Source organism: Nomascus leucogenys, chromosome 15 (genome assembly GCF_006542625.1).
Source record: "Nomascus leucogenys isolate Asia chromosome 15, Asia_NLE_v1, whole genome shotgun sequence".
NCBI classification, from domain to species: Eukaryota; Metazoa; Chordata; class Mammalia; order Primates; family Hylobatidae; genus Nomascus; species Nomascus leucogenys.
In genome coordinates, this window is record NC_044395.1 from 2,432,151 (window position 1) to 2,454,422 (window position 22,272).

General features: G+C 39.3%; 1 protein-coding gene across 9 annotated transcripts in view; it reads left to right on the forward strand.

The window, feature by feature from the left end:
• OPCML (opioid binding protein/cell adhesion molecule like) overlaps positions 1–22,272 on the forward strand; it is a 1,139,289-nt gene that overhangs the window by 1,024,997 nt on the left and 92,020 nt on the right. For all 9 annotated transcript variants that reach the window (XM_012495938.2, XM_030829258.1, XM_030829259.1 and 6 more), the window contains one exon: positions 8,275–8,400. In XM_012495938.2, coding sequence (XP_012351392.1) covers positions 8,275–8,400 — 126 coding nt within the window. The remainder of the gene's footprint in view (positions 1–8,274; positions 8,401–22,272) is intronic.

The window sequence follows — 22,272 nt, forward strand, 5'->3', positions numbered from 1 at the left end:
AGCTAATTTCTGTATATGGTGTGAAGTAGGGATCCAACTTCACTGTCTTGCGAGGGGATAGCCACTTGTATCAGTACCATTCATTGAAAACACTATTCATTCCTCATTGAATTGACTTGGCACCTTGTTGGAAATGAACTGACCATAAAATGTGGATATATTTTTGGACTCTCAATTCTATTCCATTGATGTATATGCCTCTCCTTATGCTGATTTTTAATTGTGCATATTTCCTAAGAATGTGTTGGGAATTAAAGGAAGCAATGTATATACAGCACTTAATGCTAGGCTTCAAGAAATAAACATGAACTATTTTGTTGTTGCTGTTGGCGGTGTTATTACCCTGTTCCCAGGAGGAGCTCACTGCTAAGACCCAACTTGTTGCTGAAAGATCATCGGCTCCCAGGGTTTTAGACCAGAACAGATCTGCGGATTTACGATCCAATGCCTCCATTCTAAAACTAACCAAAACAAATTAACAACAATGCACACACACAAACATACAAACACACAAGTGCACATACAGTTCTAGCCAGCTACATTAAATGGTTAGAAAAAGGTCACAGAGCTACAGAAGGCAAATGTTCAGAATCTGCTCCTCCTTACACTTCATGCAGTGCTTTTTGCAAAATATTATACTATTTGAGTATACAGAATATCATACAACCTAGCCTAGATAAATGCCGTAATTCCCAATTTGCTTCTGGTTTAAGAAATAAATGTTTCTATTAAAATGCAAAAAGGTAGCCCCAGAAGGATAAAACATTGGATCCTTTAAAGTCTTTTCGGTATTATTTTTATAAAATAGCCTTGAGTGTTTAAAACTGTAATGAAAAGTATTACACATTTATATTAGCTTTTACATGGTCTCTTAATATTTTGTTATTCCCTGATAATAATAACAGCAATAAAGTAAAAACAATAATAATAGCTATTTAAGCCATTTTGAAAGAATTATCACTAATCTAATCTCCATATCTCTGTGATGCAAATATTTTTATGCCCATTTCACAGTAGAGGAAGCTGAAACTTAATGGCTTCAAACATTCAGCAATTCTACTCTAGCTATATACCTATGAGAAACGAAGGCATGTATCCACACAACAGCTTGTGCACGAATGTTTGAGGCATTCCAGTGGAAGCTGAAACTTTAATATACAAAAATCACACAGAAAATAGTTGAAAAACAATTGTGTTCAAACCTTAGCCCCTGTGACTCCAAATCCCAAGATTTATTTTTCTAACTTTGACATACAGTCTTAAATAAAACAATTAAGACAAGACAACCAAATATTGTGACTGGACAGAGAGAGGGCAGAGTTGTGATGGAGGGAAAGGCTGCCCTTGCATTTACCTTGTGGAGCTGTCTCTGATGGAGAGCAGGCCCTGGAGGGACAGGATGCTGAGGGACGTAATGGAAGCTGGGCAGCTCTGGGTGACTGGGAGAACACCAGACAGAACAGGTGCCCCTTGCAGGGGTGTAGCAATGACTCCTAATCTTGGCTGCATGCCAAATTCACCTTGAGGACTTTCTGACACTATTACTCCCTGTTCTGATTCAGATCTAATAATCTGCAATTTAAAAAAATTCCCAGAGAGTCCTTGACAATGTGGGAGTTCTTGACAATGTGGAGAGAATGAGGAAGCAGCCTTCAATAAGCACCTAGTTTTGGCCAAGGATTGAGCTCAGAGTTTTACCCATACCTTCACCCAACCCATGAGCAGGTGTCATGAGCACTCCTCCTAGGGGAGGAAACCGCGAGATCCAGAACTCACCTGCACACAGGCATGCAGTTGAAGCAAGGCCAGGATCAGAGTCTGGAGCTGTGTGACCTGAAGGCCAGTGCTGCCCTGGTGGCCTAAACCCCTCTCACTGAGTCTGGCCCTGAGGTTTAAGACTGTGTCCCGGCATCCTGTCTTATGGACACACTTCAGTTCCTTTATCTTGTCCTGTCTGCCTCAGAGCTGTTGTCAAGACCAAATTAGATGACAAAGCCCCAAACACCCATCACATACGAGGTATCATTACTTATTGCATTGCTAAGGGTGTGGGCAAGGCTGAGGTAGGGAGCAGCAGCAGCCACCTCTGCATCTGGTCCCAGGCTCACTTTGCTTCTGCCTCTCAGCTGAGATGAGGTCTGGGTCCTGGCCAAGAAGGACTTGGTGCTGATGTCCTGTACCCTGTTCCTTCTAGAAACAGACACCCCCTAAAAGAAAACAGTTTAGAAGCCAGTTTCTTCATACATATGTGAGATTTGCCCTGCGAGTTTGCTTTGGCCCAATAGCTCAGTTTAAGAGGAGGAAGTTGATGGTTAGTGATTGAATATGCACTTTTTACTCTGGTAGCTGGAGTGTTTATGCACTTATATACTCTACGTATACTCTATGTATATATGAAATATATAGTAATGTTATACTATATTATTAAATATAGTACACAATATATTATATCATATTATTATATATAACATATCATATAATGTATTTAAATATATATATATGTGTGTGTTTATCTCCAAAGTAAGCTTTATTTATTTATAAGTCCCAACTTAAAGTTGGAAACTAAGATTTAGAAAATGAGCAATTAGGCACAGATTAAGCCATTTCTCTGATTCTAAATGGCATGAACAATATCACTAATGAGTGTATACAAAGGCTAATAACAGCTAACATTTACCAGGTACTTACTTATTTCCAGGCACTGTGCTCCTGTGTTGAATACATTTATATTTAGTTCCTGCAACAACCTGAAGAGACAAGTTTTTCATCCCCATTGTACAGATGAGGAGCCATGGGCTTAGACTCAGTAAATAAAAGTTGTCCAATGCCAAGCAGGTCTATTGGACTTCACAATCAGAGACATGTTCCCTGGCCTCTCACTTCCGTTTCACCACATCATATCCAGTTTATGCAGGGTGGGGCTGATATGTGTAAAATCACACATTTCAATCCCAACTAACTTAACAGAAAGTCATGTTTCATCTTTGGGAAAGCCTTTTCCAGCTCAAGTCTTCTCTCTCACAAGTACACAATCATTTGAATAAAACAGTATACAGAGTAGTCATTTATTTATTTAACAAGTTTTTATTAAGCATCTATTAAATATTATGTGGCAAGCATAGTTCTAATTACTGGGAGTGTAGTGGCTTATAAAGCAGATAGTTTAGTGGGCCAGAGAGATGTTAAACAAATAATCATATAAATGGATATAAAAGCACAAAACTATGTATGTATTATACAAGAAAATGTAAAGGTTGAGGAGAGATTGTAACAAGAGGACCTGAATTAGATATTGGGGGCAGGAGACTGGGGTCATTAGCAAAGACTTCTCTGAGGAAGTAACATTAAAACTGAACCCAGAAAAAAAATTACACACGTGAAGAATAGGATGGTGAGGATTTCAGGGAAAGCATAGAGCAAATGTCAATCTCTAGGATGGGAAACACTTGACCCATTATAAGATACTGAATTTAGAAACCCATGCACTCATACATTATGTTTATAGGGATAAAGAAGATGTTGCTGCATGTCAGTCATTGTGTGTATAATAGGAATATGAGGATACCTATTACAGATCTTGTCCATGGGATAGCTCAGTTGCAAAGATAAATGGTATGATAAAGGCATAAACAAGAATGTCTTGGGAAGAGAAAGAGCAACTCAGGCATCACATATAAGTTCTGAATGTGAGCTGAGAACTGGAGAGTGGGTGGATCAGATGGCATAGGTGTGGGAATGGGTTTTCCAAGCAGAGGGAATTGTGTGTATAAAGGTACAAAGCTGAGAGGGTGATGGAGCTCTGGGGAGAGGCTTTAGAGAAGGGCCTAGAAGTTATGTTTTGGACAGACTGCAAAACAAATGGTTTTGTAAATCCTGCTAAGAAGTTTTAGACCTTCTGTCTTTAGCAAGGGGCACACGTTGGAGATTTTAGGCAGAAGCAAGATATTTAAAAGATAACTGGTATTTCTGTCTCTGTCTATCTGTCATCTATTTGTCTGTCTATCTGTCCATCTATCTGTCTATCATCATCTGTCTCTTTCTATCTACCCACCTACTTACCCAACCTCTGTCGATATGTTATCTGTCTCTCTATATTTCTATCTATATCGATCTTTCTTCTGCCTAGCTATTACCCATCTGTCATCTATCCAAAATGACCACATTTTGAAGTTACCGTAGTTCTGCATTGAACCCTCTGCACAATCTATGCAAAGGCCCTATTGTAAAACACCACCATCAGTGAAAGAGAAGCAGATACCTGCAGCACAAGCAGGGGAGGCTCAATAGTGTCTGCACAGATAACACACTGTGCTACTTACTATCCTTTAGTTAAACTCTGTGGGTCTTATCATTTTCTTTGAGTAATTTGGGCATTTCAGATAAGGTTATTATTCATTTCGTTATGTTTATGTGTATATTTACAAGCAGTAGCAATATGTATAGATTCATTTGCTACAGATACTTGTCTAAAAATTAAACAAAGATCTCCTGCCAAAATACGGAGAAGCATTGAAAAGCTATCCCCAAGTGCTCCTTTCTTCACAAAGTCATCATGGAAACAAGGGTGGAGTTGTAGTGATATTGCCAATTCAATTCAGATTTAAATTTACATTAAGAGTATTGAATACCTTCCCTGGGAAGCAGCATGCACGGCCCTGGGGAAACAAGGACGGTGGAGATGGGCTCCTCCTGTTGTGGTCTGCAGTGTGCAAAGGGCGCTGACTTGAATGGGATGGTTTTGTTCATCGTGGCAGGTACTGTGAGGGGAGACGCTCCGGGAAGACATTTGAAGCAGAGCACACAAATGCATGGAGGCTTCTGGATGGAAATACTGTGTTTGGGGAATTGATCAACAATAAACAGAGAGGAATCATAATGCAGTGAGAGGAGTTCTCGTTTACTAACCCTGTAATTTCGATCCATTTATCTCCCCATGCCTCAGTTTCTTCAATATTAATAGTGAGAATATTGATTGTATTTATCTCACCATTTGTAAGGAGCTTGTTTCTCTCCATAAACAAGCAAGTTGAAAACAACAAAGTTGCATATTAATGTTAGTTTCTAAGGATATCGTAATTAAGAAGAAAAGAACTTCCCTTTCTGCCAATTCATCCTCTGCACTTCCTTTTCTGTTAGCGATCCACACCCTAAAACTGTACTTATCTTTCTTCCTTGGAGACAATGACAGAGAACATGACGGAGCCACAGGGGATGGCAGACAACATTACCGGGGCTTAGTGGGAACATCTCGGTTAGCCTTTGCGATCCCACTTCAGGAAGCTCTTTCTTCATGGGTGACTTTGACTGAGCGCCTGAGCAATGAGCATGACATGCTAAGCATCCATGGAATTTTACATATCTCTGAATCCAGCATCCTTCTCACTATCGGATGAGATATGATGTCTGTGGAAAGAACAGTTCTGAGTTGGTGGCTGTGCTGAGTTCTATCCTGAGGCATCATAGCTGCCTCCATTCACTGACTGTGCTTTCCCCAGCTGTGTGTAACTTACTATCAGGGAGCCTCTAGGGTCTGAAAAAAAAATTAAGACAAAAAACTTCAGATGGCCTAACACTTCCAGCTGAAGTAGACGTTATTTTGAGAATATTTTGGAAGTTGCACTCGAGTTGTTGCTTTACAGAAGTGAAAAAAAGTATTGACGTTTCTAAGCCCAGAATTATTTCTTAACAAGCTAGAAAATATAGGAAAAAAAAATCAGGTAGAACGTTTTTCTCAAGAGAATGCAGTGTAGCTAGAATGTACACTATTTTTTCCTAGCACGTATTTGGGTAAAATATGTGCACTGAAATTTCAGGCCAAATCCTAATGCAGAAATAATCCCAAATATGGCAGATTTATAAGCTAGGCAATTTTTATTTATTTACTAATGTAGATTCCCTTAAGAGCTCAAATGTTCTACTTGTTACTCATGGCTTCTCCTTGAAAAGACTTACCTGTAAGTTCTCAGTAGCATAAAACTCCAAGCTGCAAAACCGTCTGAATTCAGCATTTGCCATAATTCTCCTTTGCCATCAACTCAGGTTGGTTTGGAATTGACTTGCACTGTACCTGTTTGGTAATTAATAATTCACAATTAAATTGGCAGCACAAATAAATCAGCATGTCTGCAGGCTTGGAGCCTCCACTCTCTGTGTTCTCTTCCTTTTATTTGAGGATCTGAAAGAAAATTAGAAAGAAAGGTTTGAGTATCTAAAATCTTCCATTCAAAGCTTTACCTCCCTTAGTTTTGGGACTTCTTTTCAATCTGTTTTGGATCTTTCTTTCAAAGAGAAATTAAGCATGTACCATTGTCAGCCTCTGTGATTTACACTGAGGAGTAGAGATGTGTGTGTGATTCCACACTTGCCCTCCAGCTCCTCATCCTCTAGGTGCAAAGACAGTCAGAAGACAATAAACTGCCATACATAAAGCATGTTCAATACCCTGCCTGAGACAGGTCTAAACAAAATGCAGCAGAAGAGATGGCTGCTTCTGCTTTCAGGATGTGGGGAGAGGTTAGGGCAAATGGCAGAGGAGAGAGGATGTTGGGGTACCCTTTGAAAGATGAGTCATATCTGTTCAAGTAGGGAATCAAGAAAAGACAGTCAAGGAAAAGAAGAGTTATGGGAGTGCTGATGCTTTTAAAATATTTGGGAGAGGACAAGGGGCCAGTGTGTGCCATGTGCTGTGTTAGAGGAAACGGGGCCTGAGATGAGGTTTGTCAGTGGGTTTGAGGGTTCGACTCCAGAGAGCGCAGGTCATGCAGAAGGGTTTGTTTGCTTGTTAAACCTGTCTGTCTGTGTAGAGTGTGTGCCATGTGCTGTGTTAGAGGAAACAGGGCCTGAGATGAGGTTCATCGGTGGTTTTGGGGGTTCGACTCCAGAGAGCTCAGGTCATGCAGAAGGGTTTGTTTGTCAAACATGGTAGGCCATTCTGGGGTAAAGGAGTAAGGAGGACAGCAGTTTACTTCCATGATGACTTGGAAAGATTGCTCTGGCTACATGTAGGGAATAGATTGGAGGGACCCCAAAATGGAAAGAGACCAGGTGGAAGGTTCCCGGTGGGAGGCTATTGCAATTATCTCCATGAAAATTGGTGAGAAACAACCAGGACAGTGGTGATGATAAAAAAGAGGTGAGAAGGAATCTAGGCATTTTCCAATACTGACCTTTGAGTTGAAGAGAATCAAGGCCTGGAGGTGAGAGAGTAAGACCAGGTGTCATTTTAGGCTTTGTAGTGCTATGGGTACATGGGCATGGTCCTGGCCCGTGAGAGGAAAACTGTTGTTTGTGAAATATGTTTTTTCTGTCATCATCATGATCATCATCATCGTCATCTTAGGAGCTAACATTTATTGAGTGCTTACTTATATCAGTCAGTCTGCTAAGCCATTATTTCACCTAAACCTCACAATACAGTGAGTTTAGCTACTACTATCATCCACATTTCATGAGTGAGAAAAATAAAGCTCAAAGGGACAAAGGCAGGTCACCTTGCTAACAGTCATGTAGCAGGTAAGGAATTAAGCTGATTAAAACATTGGTCTATCTGAATCCAGAGCCCTGCTCCTAACCACTAGGATATGATGCCATTTAAAAAATACAATTTGGAGTACAATCTCATGGTTACAGTAGTAGTAAGGACACCCACACATTGCTGGTTGGATCCAGGATTTTCTAACTCTATCAAGAGAGTCAGAAAAATTCCACTGAGTTTTAAAGGATATGTTTTAAGGGATGATTAGGGATTTTCAGGTTAGAAGTAAAAGAGTTCCAGGATGGAACAACCTGTTCATTTTAAAAGGGTCTGGAATCCTCAGAAAATAGTAACTAACTCAGCGTTATCAGCATTTTGAGTGCAATGTTGGGGAAGGCTTGAGGCTGAGGACAGGGCTCCCTAATGGTTATCAGCTTACGCCACTGATTCCACTAAAAACAATAAACATGGGGATAAACAGGAGCTTTTGGAAGGCTTTGTGAATATTTTTGATTTTGCCTTTCAAACAACAGTCTAACCCTCTCTCAGTTCCCCTGTTTCCCACCAGTGTTCCCACATCTGCCTCCTGCTATCGCCAAGGTATAATATAGAGCTCCTTCTACCATAAGTACGAGGCAAATATTTATGGCCGTATCCTTGGCAAATCAAGCAACTTGAAATTTATCATTGCGAACAATATTCATTATAAAAACATGCTATACAAAAATTTGTAGGCTCACACCTCCATTTAAATGCAAAGAATTATTCTCATGTATTTCTTCTATCCTGTTTCCTTACAGTTCCTCCTCAGATCATGAATATTTCCTCAGACATCACTGTGAATGAGGGAAGCAGCGTGACCCTGCTATGTCTTGCTATTGGCAGACCAGAGCCAACTGTGACATGGAGACACCTGTCAGTCAAGGGTAAGATGCTGACCTAGAGGACGTTTTCAGAGGTAGTATGTTAAAGTCTTGGCTCTTATGCACAACAGAGCTTCAAGAATCAGAAAACATTTTGTAATCCAGTCATATAAAATCAAACAGGCAATATGCACCAATTGCTGGCTATTTCATTTCAAAAGAAGGATTCATAGAGGAAATACGCTAAATTATGGTCTCAGTCATTTTTATGGCCTTAGATGGCTTTTGTTTTCCAAACTATGAGGAACAAAGGACATAAGAATAACTTCCAATGAAGATGTGAATTTCCTAAAGCAGAGGTGGGTCCGTTGGTGGTTTGTTCTTCCTGGAAGTAGAACGCAAGGGTATTAGTGTGGCCATGGAGAACTTTGGCATTATTGTGTGTTCAGGAGTAAAAGGATCTCCTTGCTTCCGCACTTTTAGGACATTTATCCAGAGCCACACATGTCTGACCTGTCCATAAATAGTTCACCTTGAGTGGAAGGAGGATGATGGAAATGGTGAAGTGCATTTGGGCATGACTGTGCTGAGCATTCAATAATCGGTATGAAAACATCGGTTAAAACCATTTCCAACTTAATAGCAAGGGAACCAGAAGGACGGTGGGGCTTGCCCTCTTGGAAATAAAACTTGCCCGAAGTCAAACTTGAAGAGATGGGCACAGAGCCACTTGAAATATTTACGCTGTTACTAAAAGCTGTGATTAATTCTAGGAATTATACAAGAAACAAGAGCTTCCTCAGGCATTAAACATTCAAACATGAAACCAAGTAAATAGGAAAAATGTGTGGAGTATGCCTACGTAACATTCAAAAATAACATTGATCTACAAGAAAGTGTAAGAGTAAATCTTAGTTATATTGAGAAAGACAAAGCTTTGCCAGGACAGGAAAAGCCCTAACCATAACAGAACAAAAGTGATAAATTCGTATTAATACCGAAATACCCAAAACTGTGTGATTTAAATAACAGAAACTTATCTCCTCACATTTCTGGAGGCTAGATATCTGAGATCAAGGCGTCAGCAGGGTTGGTTCCTTTCAAGAGCTTGAGGGAGAATTCATTCCATGTCTTTCCCCTAGATGTTGATGGTTTGCTGATAATCACTGGCGTTGCTTGACTTGTAAATATATTACCCTGATCTCTGCCTTAATCTTCATATGGCCTTCTTCCTAGATGCATCTGTGTCCAAGTTGTTCCTTTTAATAAGAATATAAGCCATAATATATCAGTGCCCACACCAGTAACTTCATTTTAACTTGATTACCTCTGTGAAGACCCTATTTCTAAATAAGGTCACATTCTGAGGAATCAGGGGTTAGGAATTCAAGGTATCATTTTTATAGGGTTGTAACTTAACTCATCATAGCCTTCATCAAAATTAAAAACCTTCAGTGGAGCCACAGACTGGATAAAAACATTTCTTGTACATATATTTGACAAAAAATTTACATCTAGTGTATATGAAGAATTTTTCCAACACAATTCTAACACTCCACCTCAAAATAAAAAAAAATATGGACAATTCCAAAAGAAGATACAGTATATGAATGGCAAATAAGTACACAAAAATATGACTAACATCTTAATCATATAAATAAAAATCAAACCAAAATGAGATACCGTTATATAATCCCTAGGAAGACTAAAATTAAAAAGGCTGATAATATTGAGTGTTGGTGAGGATGTGGATCAACTGAAGCTTTATATATTAACTCTGCAACTGTAAAAACATATAAGCACTATGGGAAACAATTTCACATTTTATTATAAAGTTAAACATACACTTAGCATACGACCCAGCAATTCCACTCCTAGGCATTTATTCAAGATAAATGAAAGCATATGCTCACAAATGTACATTGTACACAAATGTTTTTAGCAGCTTCATTAATAATAGCTGTAAACGATGAATAACTCAAATAACCATTGACAGGCAAATAGATTAATTGTGGAATATTCTAACAACAGATTGCTAATCAGCAATTAACAGGAACAAACCACTGATGCACATAACAAAATGGATGAATCTCAAAAATGGCGTGCTGAGGAAGTTAAGCTAAAAATTAAAAAATATATGCTGTATGAATTTGTTTGCATGAAATCCTATAATAGGCAAAACTAATCTAGAATGGCAGAAGTCAAGTCAGTGGTTGCCTAGGGTAGGGATTTGGGGAGAAGTGACTGCAAAGAGCCACAAGAAATTCTGAGGGATGTTGGAAAAGTTCTGTATCTTGAAGGTTATGTTGGTGTCAAAATTAGTCAAGACTAATAAAACTGTAAAAAATAAGTGCATTTTATTGTAGGTAATTAGATTTCAATTAAATTTGAAATATAAATATACAGAAATGTAGACAATAATGATCGGATTTTTTTTCCTAATTTGGAACATTAATTATGTCATTGCACTTATCAAGTAAGAGACTGGATCTTTTACCAGGAGCTTCACTCAAGCTTTTACTGCTTTTCTTTTGTGGACTGAGAACCAATATTTTTGCTCCTGCCTTGTTATAGGGAAAGATAATGCTAACAAATTAGCCTAATATTCTTGGTATAAAGACCTCACCTATTAAAACCTAGAATGTCTCTATATAATAAAGTAAAATTAATGAGAGTATTAAAGTATATGTAAGGGATATTGCAAAACTCAAATTTCGTATAAACACAGCAATAATGTTCCCAAAGACATGGGTTCCACGATAATTTTGCCTAAAGTTAGAGATAATTTTGGATTTATATTATATACAAAACTATGTCTAACCATCAGATCAACTTTTATATATTTGGTAAAATCAAATGTCTTTATAAATGCTTGAAATCCCAGAATGTAGTTATTTGATCCTAAACACACAGTTCTCTAAGCTTGGAAATCATTTAAAAGGCATTTTAACTTTGTGTAAATGTTCTGAAGCAATTCTTTATAATGGTACACTGGTAAGATTTCCCTTTTAAAATAAGGGAGATTCATTCATATTCCCAATCTTTTATAGAGTGTAATAGTTGCAATTTAGCCTCACTGGAAAATCCTAAATTTAAATGATCCCTCTCTTCTTTAAATCTCACAGGCTGTGCTGAACTTTGAAGTTGCCTTTGTTTTCTCATAGACTTGGCCTTAACTTTGCTATCCTTCATTTTCACTGTTGTCTTCCCCCCTCCCTCTCTCAATGACATTTAAGCATTTAAACTCCAAAAAATTGTTTCCTTTGAAAAGCACACGGGCCGTGCTAAACGTCTCTGTATTGTTCCAATTTATACCTAATGTAGGTGATGGGTTGATGGGTGCAGCAAACCACCATGGCACATGTATACCTATGAAACAAAACTGCATGTTCTGCTCATGTACCCCAGAACTTAAAATATAATAATAAAAAAAGAAAAGCTCTGGAACATGAAGTATTTGTAAGTTTAAAATTTGCATCTGCAGGGTGGCTACCAATATTTATTTTTAGAAGGATGCTCCTTCTCACTTGCAATTAAGGAGTTGTTTTAAAAGATTAGAAGTACATTCAATAAAACTTGAACATCAGACAGCATTTTTTTGGAAAAATTTGTTGATTGATTCAACATGGAAGAATAAGAAATAAAGGTTGCAATGACATTTTCTTTGAAATTCCACTAAGATTATGGTGGAGGAGTTAGCTAATGCAATATTTGAAATATATGATTTAAATTTGGGGATCTCTAAACAGGGACAAGTAAATCAGCCTTCATTTAAGAAAAATATTTTAATGAGCAGTTATTAAAAACTAAAAATAGTAACAATCACACTTACAGCTTAAGATGGCAATATGAGTACATGCAGTTGACCCCTTACCATTACAGAAAAGAGGTAAAAATAAATGAATAAATAAATCCATTATCACATTAGAGAAAAATAATAACAAGCTTTGATGGATCAGAAACTATGAGGAATCTCTGAAATATAAAAAGTAGACAGATATAACGAAGGAAAAAATACAGCTCAAAATACAGAAAGGCGATCTCTACCTGAGATAATAGTGGTTGAAGGGTGAAGGTTTCAGGTAGTGCTGCACTGGTAAGTGATTGAAGTTGATTGGAGTGGGAGGAGGCAAGGGAGTGAGAGGAGCCTGGGTAGCCTTTGCCCATGTTGGTGGTATAAATACTCCCATCACTGATGTTTCTGGGGAGCCCCTTTGAAGTAACTTTGCTTTTCAGGTATATTTTTTTCACAAAAACAAACAAACCAAAGACATATCCTTCTTACCAAAGTAGGGTAAAAGTTTTGAAGCATCCCCAAGTTTCCAAAGGTGGATCCAAAGACATTCCAGCTTTTCTACTCTCTAGACTGTAAGCTGCTGGAGCCCTGTTGACCTCTCGTCTCCTTGGCAGTATTTAAAGTGTACCAGGATTCCCAGAACCTGGGCATTTTCTGAGGACACATGCCTCACTTTTGAGTAAAGCTGGATGTTACCAGGATCATGATTAAGTGTGTGAACATAACGAAAAGCACTATGCAAACATCCTTTTGGAGTTTTGCTGTTTCTATGCAAACTGCTGAGCTTTTGACTGTGTATTCATTCTTGATCTTTAGATACAAAAATCTATACTTAATTTTTTCAACAGCAGGCAATGGCTTCTTAAAAATATTTACATAGATCTGCTAGAGGGTATGGTACTTGTGTAGCAGCCTTCACACATATGGAAATCTATACTTAGTGACCCATGGCCCAGGAAGTAGGATGATGATGGAATCACACAGGCTGCCACCTCAAATAATTTTCCAAAGGAAAAAGTCAGGTCCCAAAACAAGCAAGCAAAGTGGATTGGAATACACTGTGAATCAGCTGGGCTTCAGGAAATATTTCCTTTCCCATTCCTGAAGGACAAGAGAAGGGAAGCTGGGCCAGCATAAACTGGCAGGCTCTTCTAGGCACATGAGTAAGGTGAAAAAGTTGCAGGGATGGGAGTGGCAGAAGAAGATCCTGGAGTTGTGTTCTCTGGAGGGTAGTCGTCCCCTCTTGCAATGCCATAGTAATCCACTGTGATGCCTCGCACACCTGGCTCCATTGCCATGACATATTTGGAAAGGCCAGATGTTTGGGAAAAATGACAAAGTCTTCCTTCCTGTCTCCCCTCCACTGAGATTTTAAGATGACAACTCTTCACCTGTGAGTTGCTCATGGAGTCTACTCAGATACAGTAACATCTCAGGGAGCAAGTACATGAGTTATTTCATAGAAGTGAATTTTCCAGGTAACCAAAGCTGACTCTTTTATGCGTTTACTCAAGTTATTTCTAATGAAAGCATTTAAAACATGAATTAGGTTGTATTTTGTTTATTTGTGTCTAGCGAATGCCATTTAGCCTCATCTTTATATTGTAACATCAACATTATACATATTGATTGTTTGTATCTTGGCATTTGGGGACTGGGATAACTAGGAATATGATCCTTAAATACTGTCAATACTGTTTAAATTCTTGTGTCTTTTTAAAAATAGCTCCTGTATTTTTCTTTCTTCCTTTCAATCAGACTTGTCAGTTCTTCCTAAAGTTAGTGCACCTGTCTTTTAGCAGCCGCATTTCTTCTGATGATCTGCTTCTAATTTGTCTTGAGCAAGAATCCATAAAACTAAGTTGATGAGTCCTAAATAAGAACTAGTGGTGGGAAAGGGCCTTCTCTGAGTAAAGGGCATTAGCTTTCAGGAATGTGATCAATGGCACTGATGACATCTGTCTGGGGGAAATAATGTTTGGCTTTGTTCTAGATATATGAGGTTGATAAATGAGTGAATTCCATGGAAGTAAAGAGCTAATACTAGCAAAATCACCACCTACAGTTATCACCTGGTTAGGCAGTTTTGTCTTCTAGTCACTCTGGTAGATGTTCAGGTTAGAAATGTGCTGATCAGCTGAGCACAGTGGCTCATGCCTTTAATCAGAGCACTTTGGGAGGCTGAGATGGGCGGATCACCTGAGGTCAGGAGTTCAAGACCAGCTTGGCCAGCAGGGTGAAACACCATCTCTACAACCACACCTGTAGTTCCAACTACTCAGGAGGCTGAGGCAGGAGAATGCTTGAACCCAGGAGGCGGAGGTTGCAGTGAGCCGAGATCAGGCCATTGCACTGCAATCTGGGTGATAAGAGTGAAACTCTGTCTCAAAAAAAAAAAAAAAAGTACTGATCCATGACTGTTTCTGCTACAGCGTTCATTTTTCTTTCTAGAAATTCCTAAAGAGAAAGTTTTAGAAGGAATCACCAAGTTCTTAGCACTCCAAATAAAAGATGCACTGACCCGCACTTGTGTATAGGTATTGATCCCTGTTGGATGGTGGTGTTAGCCCATTGGCAGAACATGGACTTCAGAGTCTTACCAACCTAAGCATGAGATCTGGGCTGAGTTGTTAATGTACTGAGTGACTTTAGAAATGTCGATTTATCTCACTGATCCTCAAAACCCTTTACTGCAAAATGGGAACAACTTTATCAGTTTATTTTAGGAATCAAAAGAGAGAATGAATGGAAAGCAGGTAATAGTGTTGAACACTAACTCGACAGTGATTTCTAAACTGTAGTTGTGCCATATTTGCATTTGAATGCATTCTTTGAATCCATGTAGCATACAGATAGCCTGGGTACTGGTTATGATGGTATTATGATGAGTGCATACTGTATGCCCAGTCCCGTTTTGTACATTTTTTGTGTTTTAACTCATTGAATGTGCCAGCAGCCTTGGGAGAAAAGTGATAATTTTTACTATTTTATTACCTCTTGTCTTTGTCTCTTATTCCTTGACAGTCCTGAGGTCTTTGATTCATTTCTTTGGCCTGAGTGTAGATTGGGAATGATAAAGCAGTTTTACTTGTGATAGGCAAAAAGCCAAATGTCCTTCACTGGGTATATGGTTAAACTGTGGTACAATCACACCATGAAATACTACACGGCAATACAAAGGAATGAACTATTGTTACATTTGACAACTTGGATAGACCTGAAAGGCATTGTGATGAATAAAAAGAGTTGGTCTCAAAAGGTTGCATATTGTATGATTCCACTTTTATAACATTCTTGAGTTGTCAAAATTGTAAATATGCACAACAGGCCAGCAGTTGCCAGTGGTGAGAGTGGCAAAAAGAAAGGTAAGCAGAAGGGAGTTGCCTTGGGCTGATGGAGCTGTACTGTATCTTGATTGTTATGGTACCTATATCACTCTATATGTGTGACTGAATGTTGTCGAACTATACACAAAGACACAAAAATAAGTACATGCAAAAACTAGTGAAATCCAAGTAAACTCCACAGTGCAATTATTCATAACCTAATTTTTTTTAATTTTTAATTTTTATTTTTATTTTAAGTTCTGGAATGTGCAGGATGTGCAGGTTTGTTACATAGGTATACATGTGCCATGGTGGTTTGCTGCACCTATCAATCCATCATCTGGGTTTTGAGCCCAGCATGCAATAGGTATTTGTCCTAATGCTCTCCCTCCCCTTCCCCCTCACACTCTGACAAGCCCCAGTCTGTATTGTTCTCCTCCCTGTGTCCAGAGAACCTGCGGTGTTTGGTTTTCTGTTCCTGTGTTAGTTTGCTGAGAATGGTGGCTTCCAGCTTCATCCATGTCCCTGCAAAGGACATGATCTCATTCTTTTTTATGGCTGCATAGTATTCTGTGGTGTACTAAAACACCAAAAACAACTGCAACAAAAGCCAAAATTGACAAATGGGATCTAATTAAACTAAACAGCTTCTGAACAGCAAAATAAACCAGCATCAGAGTGAACAGGCAACCTACAGAATGGGAGAAAGTTTTTGCAATCTACTCATCTGACAAAAATCAAATATCCAGAATCTATAAGGAACTTAAACAAATTTACAAGATAATAAAAAACCAGTCCTATCAAAAAGTGGGCAAAGATATGAACAGACACTTCTGAAAAGAAGACATTTATGTGGCCAAAAAACATGAAAAAAAGCTCATCATCACAGATCACTAGAGAAATGCAAATCAAAATCATGATGAGATACCATCTCATGCCAGTCAGAATGGCAATTATTAAAAATTCAGGAAACAATGAATGGTTGTGGAGAAATAGGAATGCTTTTACACTGTTGGTGGGAGTATTAATTAGTTCAACCATTGTGGAAGACTATGGCAATTCCTCAAGGATCTGGAACCAGGGATACTACTTGACCCAGCAATCTCATTACTGGGTAATGGTATTTGGTATATACACAAAGGATTATACATCATTCTACTATAAAGACACATCCACACATATGTTTATTGCAGCACTATTTACAATAGCAAAGACTTGGAACCAACCCAAATGCCCATCAATGATAGACTGGATAAAGAAAATGTGTCACATACAACTTTATAAATACAACTTTATATATAATACTATATGCATACACACACACACACACACACACACACACACACACATATATTTAGTTACATAAGATGCCCCAATTGGGGGAGCTAGGTGATAGTACTGGGTACCTATCTCTACCATTTTTGCAACTTCCTGTGAATCAACAATTATTTCAAATGAAACAATTAAAAAAATAGAAATACAAGGAAAATGAGTCTCTAGTATTCCATTAACAACCTATTCCTATATATGCTTATATAAGAATTTGTTGTTTCTAAAATATTTTCACATGAATCATCTCAAGTGGGTTTATAGCAGCTCCCTAAAATAGGTCAGAGAAAGAATAGTTTGTCTATTTCACAGGGAGGGAAACAGATGGAAAGGTTAAGTAATGACAAATGAGTCACAGCTAACTAAAATGGTAGCTTTATGAAAAGAACCTAGTTCCTGATTTTCAAGTCTGGAGCTCTTTATATTACACAAAGATGGCTTCCATAGCTTGAGGTTGGAACAGGTATAATGTAAAATGATATATTGAATCAAATTCTGCTTGTTATCTGGGGCACCCAAGGGTGCTCACTAGCTTTGAGCATCACCCATACTCTTGCCTTGCCTTTCCTAAGTCCACACCTACCAGCCTATGTCTAGTCTCTTTCTAGCTTCCACCCAGTATTGTTCTAACAAAAGCACAGCCTCCAAATCAAAACCACATTCATGCCATTGTCCGCTGTAGGTCTCTGTTGTTCCTCTGCGTCAATTAAAATAAACCTGCTGAGACTTCCCAACCTCATTTCTCTTCTAAGCCATTCCAGGTAACAGTTCCAGCCACTAATAGGAATTGCCTATTAGTTGACCTGCTGCATCATCCAGTCTTGCTACTACTTCTTTGTTTCTCTCCAAGGCAGCTAGGAGCCTTGTTTCTAATCTGAAGTCATGTTTAGAGCCTAATTAATCCCTAGAGTGTGAGAAAGAGGTGTCTGAGATGAGAAATCAAGGTTATACATATCTTGCTCAGTGGAACAGTTATGGGCAAACAAGCTGTTCCTCTCACATTTTTGCAAAGCAAATTTATGTTCACTAACTTTGGTTCTTGTTGTAAATGAGAAGTGTGTGAAGGTCTAGCAATGCGCTTTTCGCCATATGGGTACCCATATGTTTTCCCCCTTTGCTTGCGTACATTTTCGCTTTGGCATGCACATATGCCTGTATTTTTGCAACTTAACAATATTAAAACTAATCCCATTTATGCTCCTTTTGGGTGAGTTGATTGAGTCATAAATTCCTGAGAATCTCTTCCTTGGGAGGCTGAAGTTCTTTTGTGCAAGCAGGAGGACAGCAGAGCAATCTATCCTAGCAGAGGGATGCCTTCAGCAAGCGTCACTGTGCAGCTGATGGCCCTGACCCAAACTCCAGAGTGCTAACCTAACGCTGGAAGTCTCACAAATGTAGATTCATAATGTCTTCACAACGACCCCCACCTTCCCTCCCCAAGGTGGAAAACCCTCACTAAGTAGTAATTCCCTAGGGTTCTCTTTCTAAAGTCCCAGGTGAATTAACACATCTTACAACAAACAATTATGATGTCTTTAAGCTGTGGTTCTTGATAGGTGACCATACTTTCTACTTAATACTCCTCACGCTGAATTGAGAAACTATGCATGTCAGAAGTGGGACAGCTGGAAATTAGGCTTTCACGGAAATGATGCTTAGCTTCTTCACTGGGCATTTTAGAGAATAAATATGATAATGGATATTACTTGTATCATATCAAGTGAAAAACCCAACTAACTCAAATGTAAAATTGGAACTGGAAATTCTGCCTACCGTCTGTTGTAAAGCTGTCTATCTTTGTCTCTTATGCCCTCATTCATTCACTCGTTTAATGCATTAAGACTATTTGCTTTCCCTTTAGCAACAATGATGTGTAAGATAGACACTGTTCCTGCCAGTCTGGAGCCTATGGTCTAGTGGGAGAGATAGCTATTTATCAGGTGATCAAGGCCATGGCATCTCAAAGTGTGGTAGCTGCTGTGAGGATGGGAAAAAGGGAGGCATAGCCTAGGGTAAGTTTTCCCTGAGATAGTGACATTTGAACAGACACCTGAAGATTAACAGAAGTCAGGGAGGAGGGGAACCGGGATGAGTGCATGGATTGAGGCTGGGCTGAGTAGAAGCCTCAAGGCAGGGAACAGCACATCCAAATGTCCCGAGGTGTGCTGGAGCTGGCTCTTCAACTTAAAAAGAGCAGTGTCTTGAATGCATGGAAAGCAGGCGAGACAATGGCCTGAGATGGGATAGTCATAGACCAGATTGCCTTCAGCCTTTTAAAGAGTTAGGTCCTTTGCAGGGACGTGGATGAAGCCGGAAGCCATCATCCTCAGCAAACTAACACAGAAACAGAAAACCAAACACTGCATGTTGTCACTCATAAGTGGGTGTTGAACAATGAGAACACATGGACACAGTGAAGGGAACCACACACCCTGGGGCCTGTCGGGGGTGGGGGCAAGGGGAGGGAGAGCATCAAGATAAATAGCTAATGCATGTGGGGCTTAGAACCTAGGTGACGGGTTGATAGGAGCAGCAAACAACTATGGCACATGTATACCTATCTAACAAGCCTGCATGTTCTGCAAATGTATCCTGGAACTTAAAGTAAAGAAAATAATTTTACAAAAAGTTTTGTCTTTATTCTGATAGCACTTGGAAATAGCAAAAGAGTTTCAAGTAAGAGAGCTTGGAAGTAAGATGATGTTCATTGTCTGGATTTAACTAAGAACATCTCATTTCTGATCTACTCATTCTCTATGTAAATCTGCAATTGACTAAACCTCTGTCTCTATTTCCCCACCTAGAAACCAGAAACTAATTAGTAATAATATGCTTTACATATGGAGGAATGGAGGATGGATTCTGATAGTATCTATTCTGAATACTTTCTACATTATAATATGAGAATGAATATTAACATGTATCATAGCAAACGAAAAGCCCAACTAACTCAAAAGTAAAATTACAATTGGAAAGGCACCCATTCCTGCCTGCTGTATGTTGTAAAGCCTTCTCTATGTGATGGCTATATCAAATTATGCTATTGAAATCAGTCAGACGCTGATAAATTTGAGACCGGCTTTACAAGTACTGTAGATCTAATTGGCCTCAGCAGTGGGGTCTGTAGTGACTCTTGCTGCTGAACAAAAAATGTGGGCTTCAGTAGAAAATAATAAGCAGCCTGGTTCCACACTAACATACTGCAGCCACCTCTGGAGCTAATGCACTTTAATTTAGACACTGAGCTCCTTCATCTGGCCAGATGTTGAAGGAATCTTAGAAAGGTTTGTTTCCTCCTTCCCTCCTGGATAAGCACCCTTGATAGTACATTTAAAAGACCTTGGGGTCCAGCTCAGTGCACCTGCCACCCTTGGTGTTCTCTTTTCAAAGCCATTTATACTTCTTTCTAAAAATCTCTACATCCCTAGGGTAAAATTCCTATAAGTCACCTTTTCTTGCTTAAGCTGTTTTAAATTAGGTTTCCATCACTTAGAGCCAAAGTAGCTCTGATTAAATTCACATGCCATGTAGAGGGCAGTATCTAACTGAGCCAAATAGAACATAATCCCTGCTCTAAACTGAGAGCCATGTAGGATGGGGAGACACGTACATGGTACCACAAGGTGATTGGGGCCTAACCAGCTCTGAAAAGACCTCTTTCATATGTAAAAGAGAGAGAGAGGTGGCGGCCTGGAGTCATTGATTAACTTTTCAAGACCACTGTCTCCACCACGGGTTGAAGACCTTGTGGCTTGATTTAGAACTCTGGGTGGGCAGCAGAAGAGGTTCCACATCTAAATCAGCTACAGTCAGTCTGAGAAAGACACCTTGGCTCTGGATCTGAGTCATGGAGTAATTAACACCAGGGGGTCATCACCGACTGAGTGCACCAAGTGCACAATGTTTATTTAATGCACGCGTGCCTACCATGAGAAAGGTGTTGAGGGTACCACCTTGAGTGACTGAAACTCAGCCTCTGTCATGACCAACCTCTCATTACTCTGGAAAAACTTTATGAAGAGCAATTAGTTTGTTTCCATCAATTGATTCACTAACCTTTCCTCGGGATGATGTGCTCCACCCTGGCCAGAAAGTATCCCTTGCATCTCTCTATCCTTAGGTTATTTGAGAGCAAGTATGGTACCTGGGGCTTACATATTCAGAAGAACACAAATGACTTACATTTTGCAGGCGATCAAAAAGTGACTATTGAATGGATACACACATATGTATCCATCATATATCCATCCTGTAGCATGCCAGAGAAAAAAAGGGGAAGACAGTGGAGATTTGCACGGACAAGTTCCTGGACGCAGGAAGCACTCTATCTGTACAGTGAAGGGGAAATCTGATGTACAGAGTGAAGGATGTTTGGAGAAGGCACTGCAAGTCTTAGCTGTATTAGGAGCCTGCAGGAAGTTGCATACTTATCTCTCAAGCATTCAAGCATTTTTCTTCCATTTCCCCCACTATAACTATTAGCCCTGGATGACAAGTGAGCTTACTGCTGAGATTTTATTTATATTAAGTTTTAACCAAGTAGTGAGGCTATCCTAGTTTAGGCTTCTAGATATGGTGATCTGTGATCTGGAAGATATTTTTCAATTCTTGTCCAATCACTTTTTTTATTGGAACCTATGACTTGTGCTGGAACACTCATTGCCTTTACCAAGAAGATGCATAACAAGAGTTGGGATGACTTACCTCAACAGATACAATTTGATTTTGACAAATTGGTGAGTGATCTTACCATCTTACACCATCCATTTCTTTGTGTGACACCAGAATTTTCTTCCTGCTTTCTCTGTGTGACACCAGAATTTTGACCTTCCCTGTCTCTGCAGGCTCTTTTCTTCCTGCTTTCTTCCAAGAGCACCTGAAATCATAAACTTCAACTATGCTGGGTCTTAGCTCCCACATGCCCGAGGTTGAAGTGGTGATAGTGTGAAGAAGATCATTCCTCCCCAGTTTAAAGGTAGTAATCATGGTTAATAAGCTGCTTCTCTGTATGAGATTCAGAAGAAGGAGGAAAAGGGGAAGAAAACCAACTAACATTGCTTAGAGGATTTTAACTAGAGTGGGCTCTCCAATCTCACAAATGTTCCAGCCTTGGAGAGGGAACCTCCACTGGAGATGAATAGGGTCAAGAGGAGGTGATCTCATGGAGCAAAAGCAGTTAATCGTCACTTCGAACCTGGGCTTCGTAGCTGAAGGCTGTGATTGACTCACGCAATAACAAGGACTGGAGTTGATGAGGAAGTGAGGGAATTTGATCTCCCACAGAACACCTAAAGGATAGCCCAGCTCTCCCTACCCTATTTCCCTCCCTGTAGCCTGCAAAGTGAGAAGCCTCCTTAATCAAAGATCAATGAAGTCCTTTCTGCCTGTCTTGTTTTTCCTTCCCTGCCCCCTTCCTTGTGTTATTTTTCTTATGCTATCAAATTTTCCCATTCCAGAATCCCTTAATGGTGAGAATAATCCTCC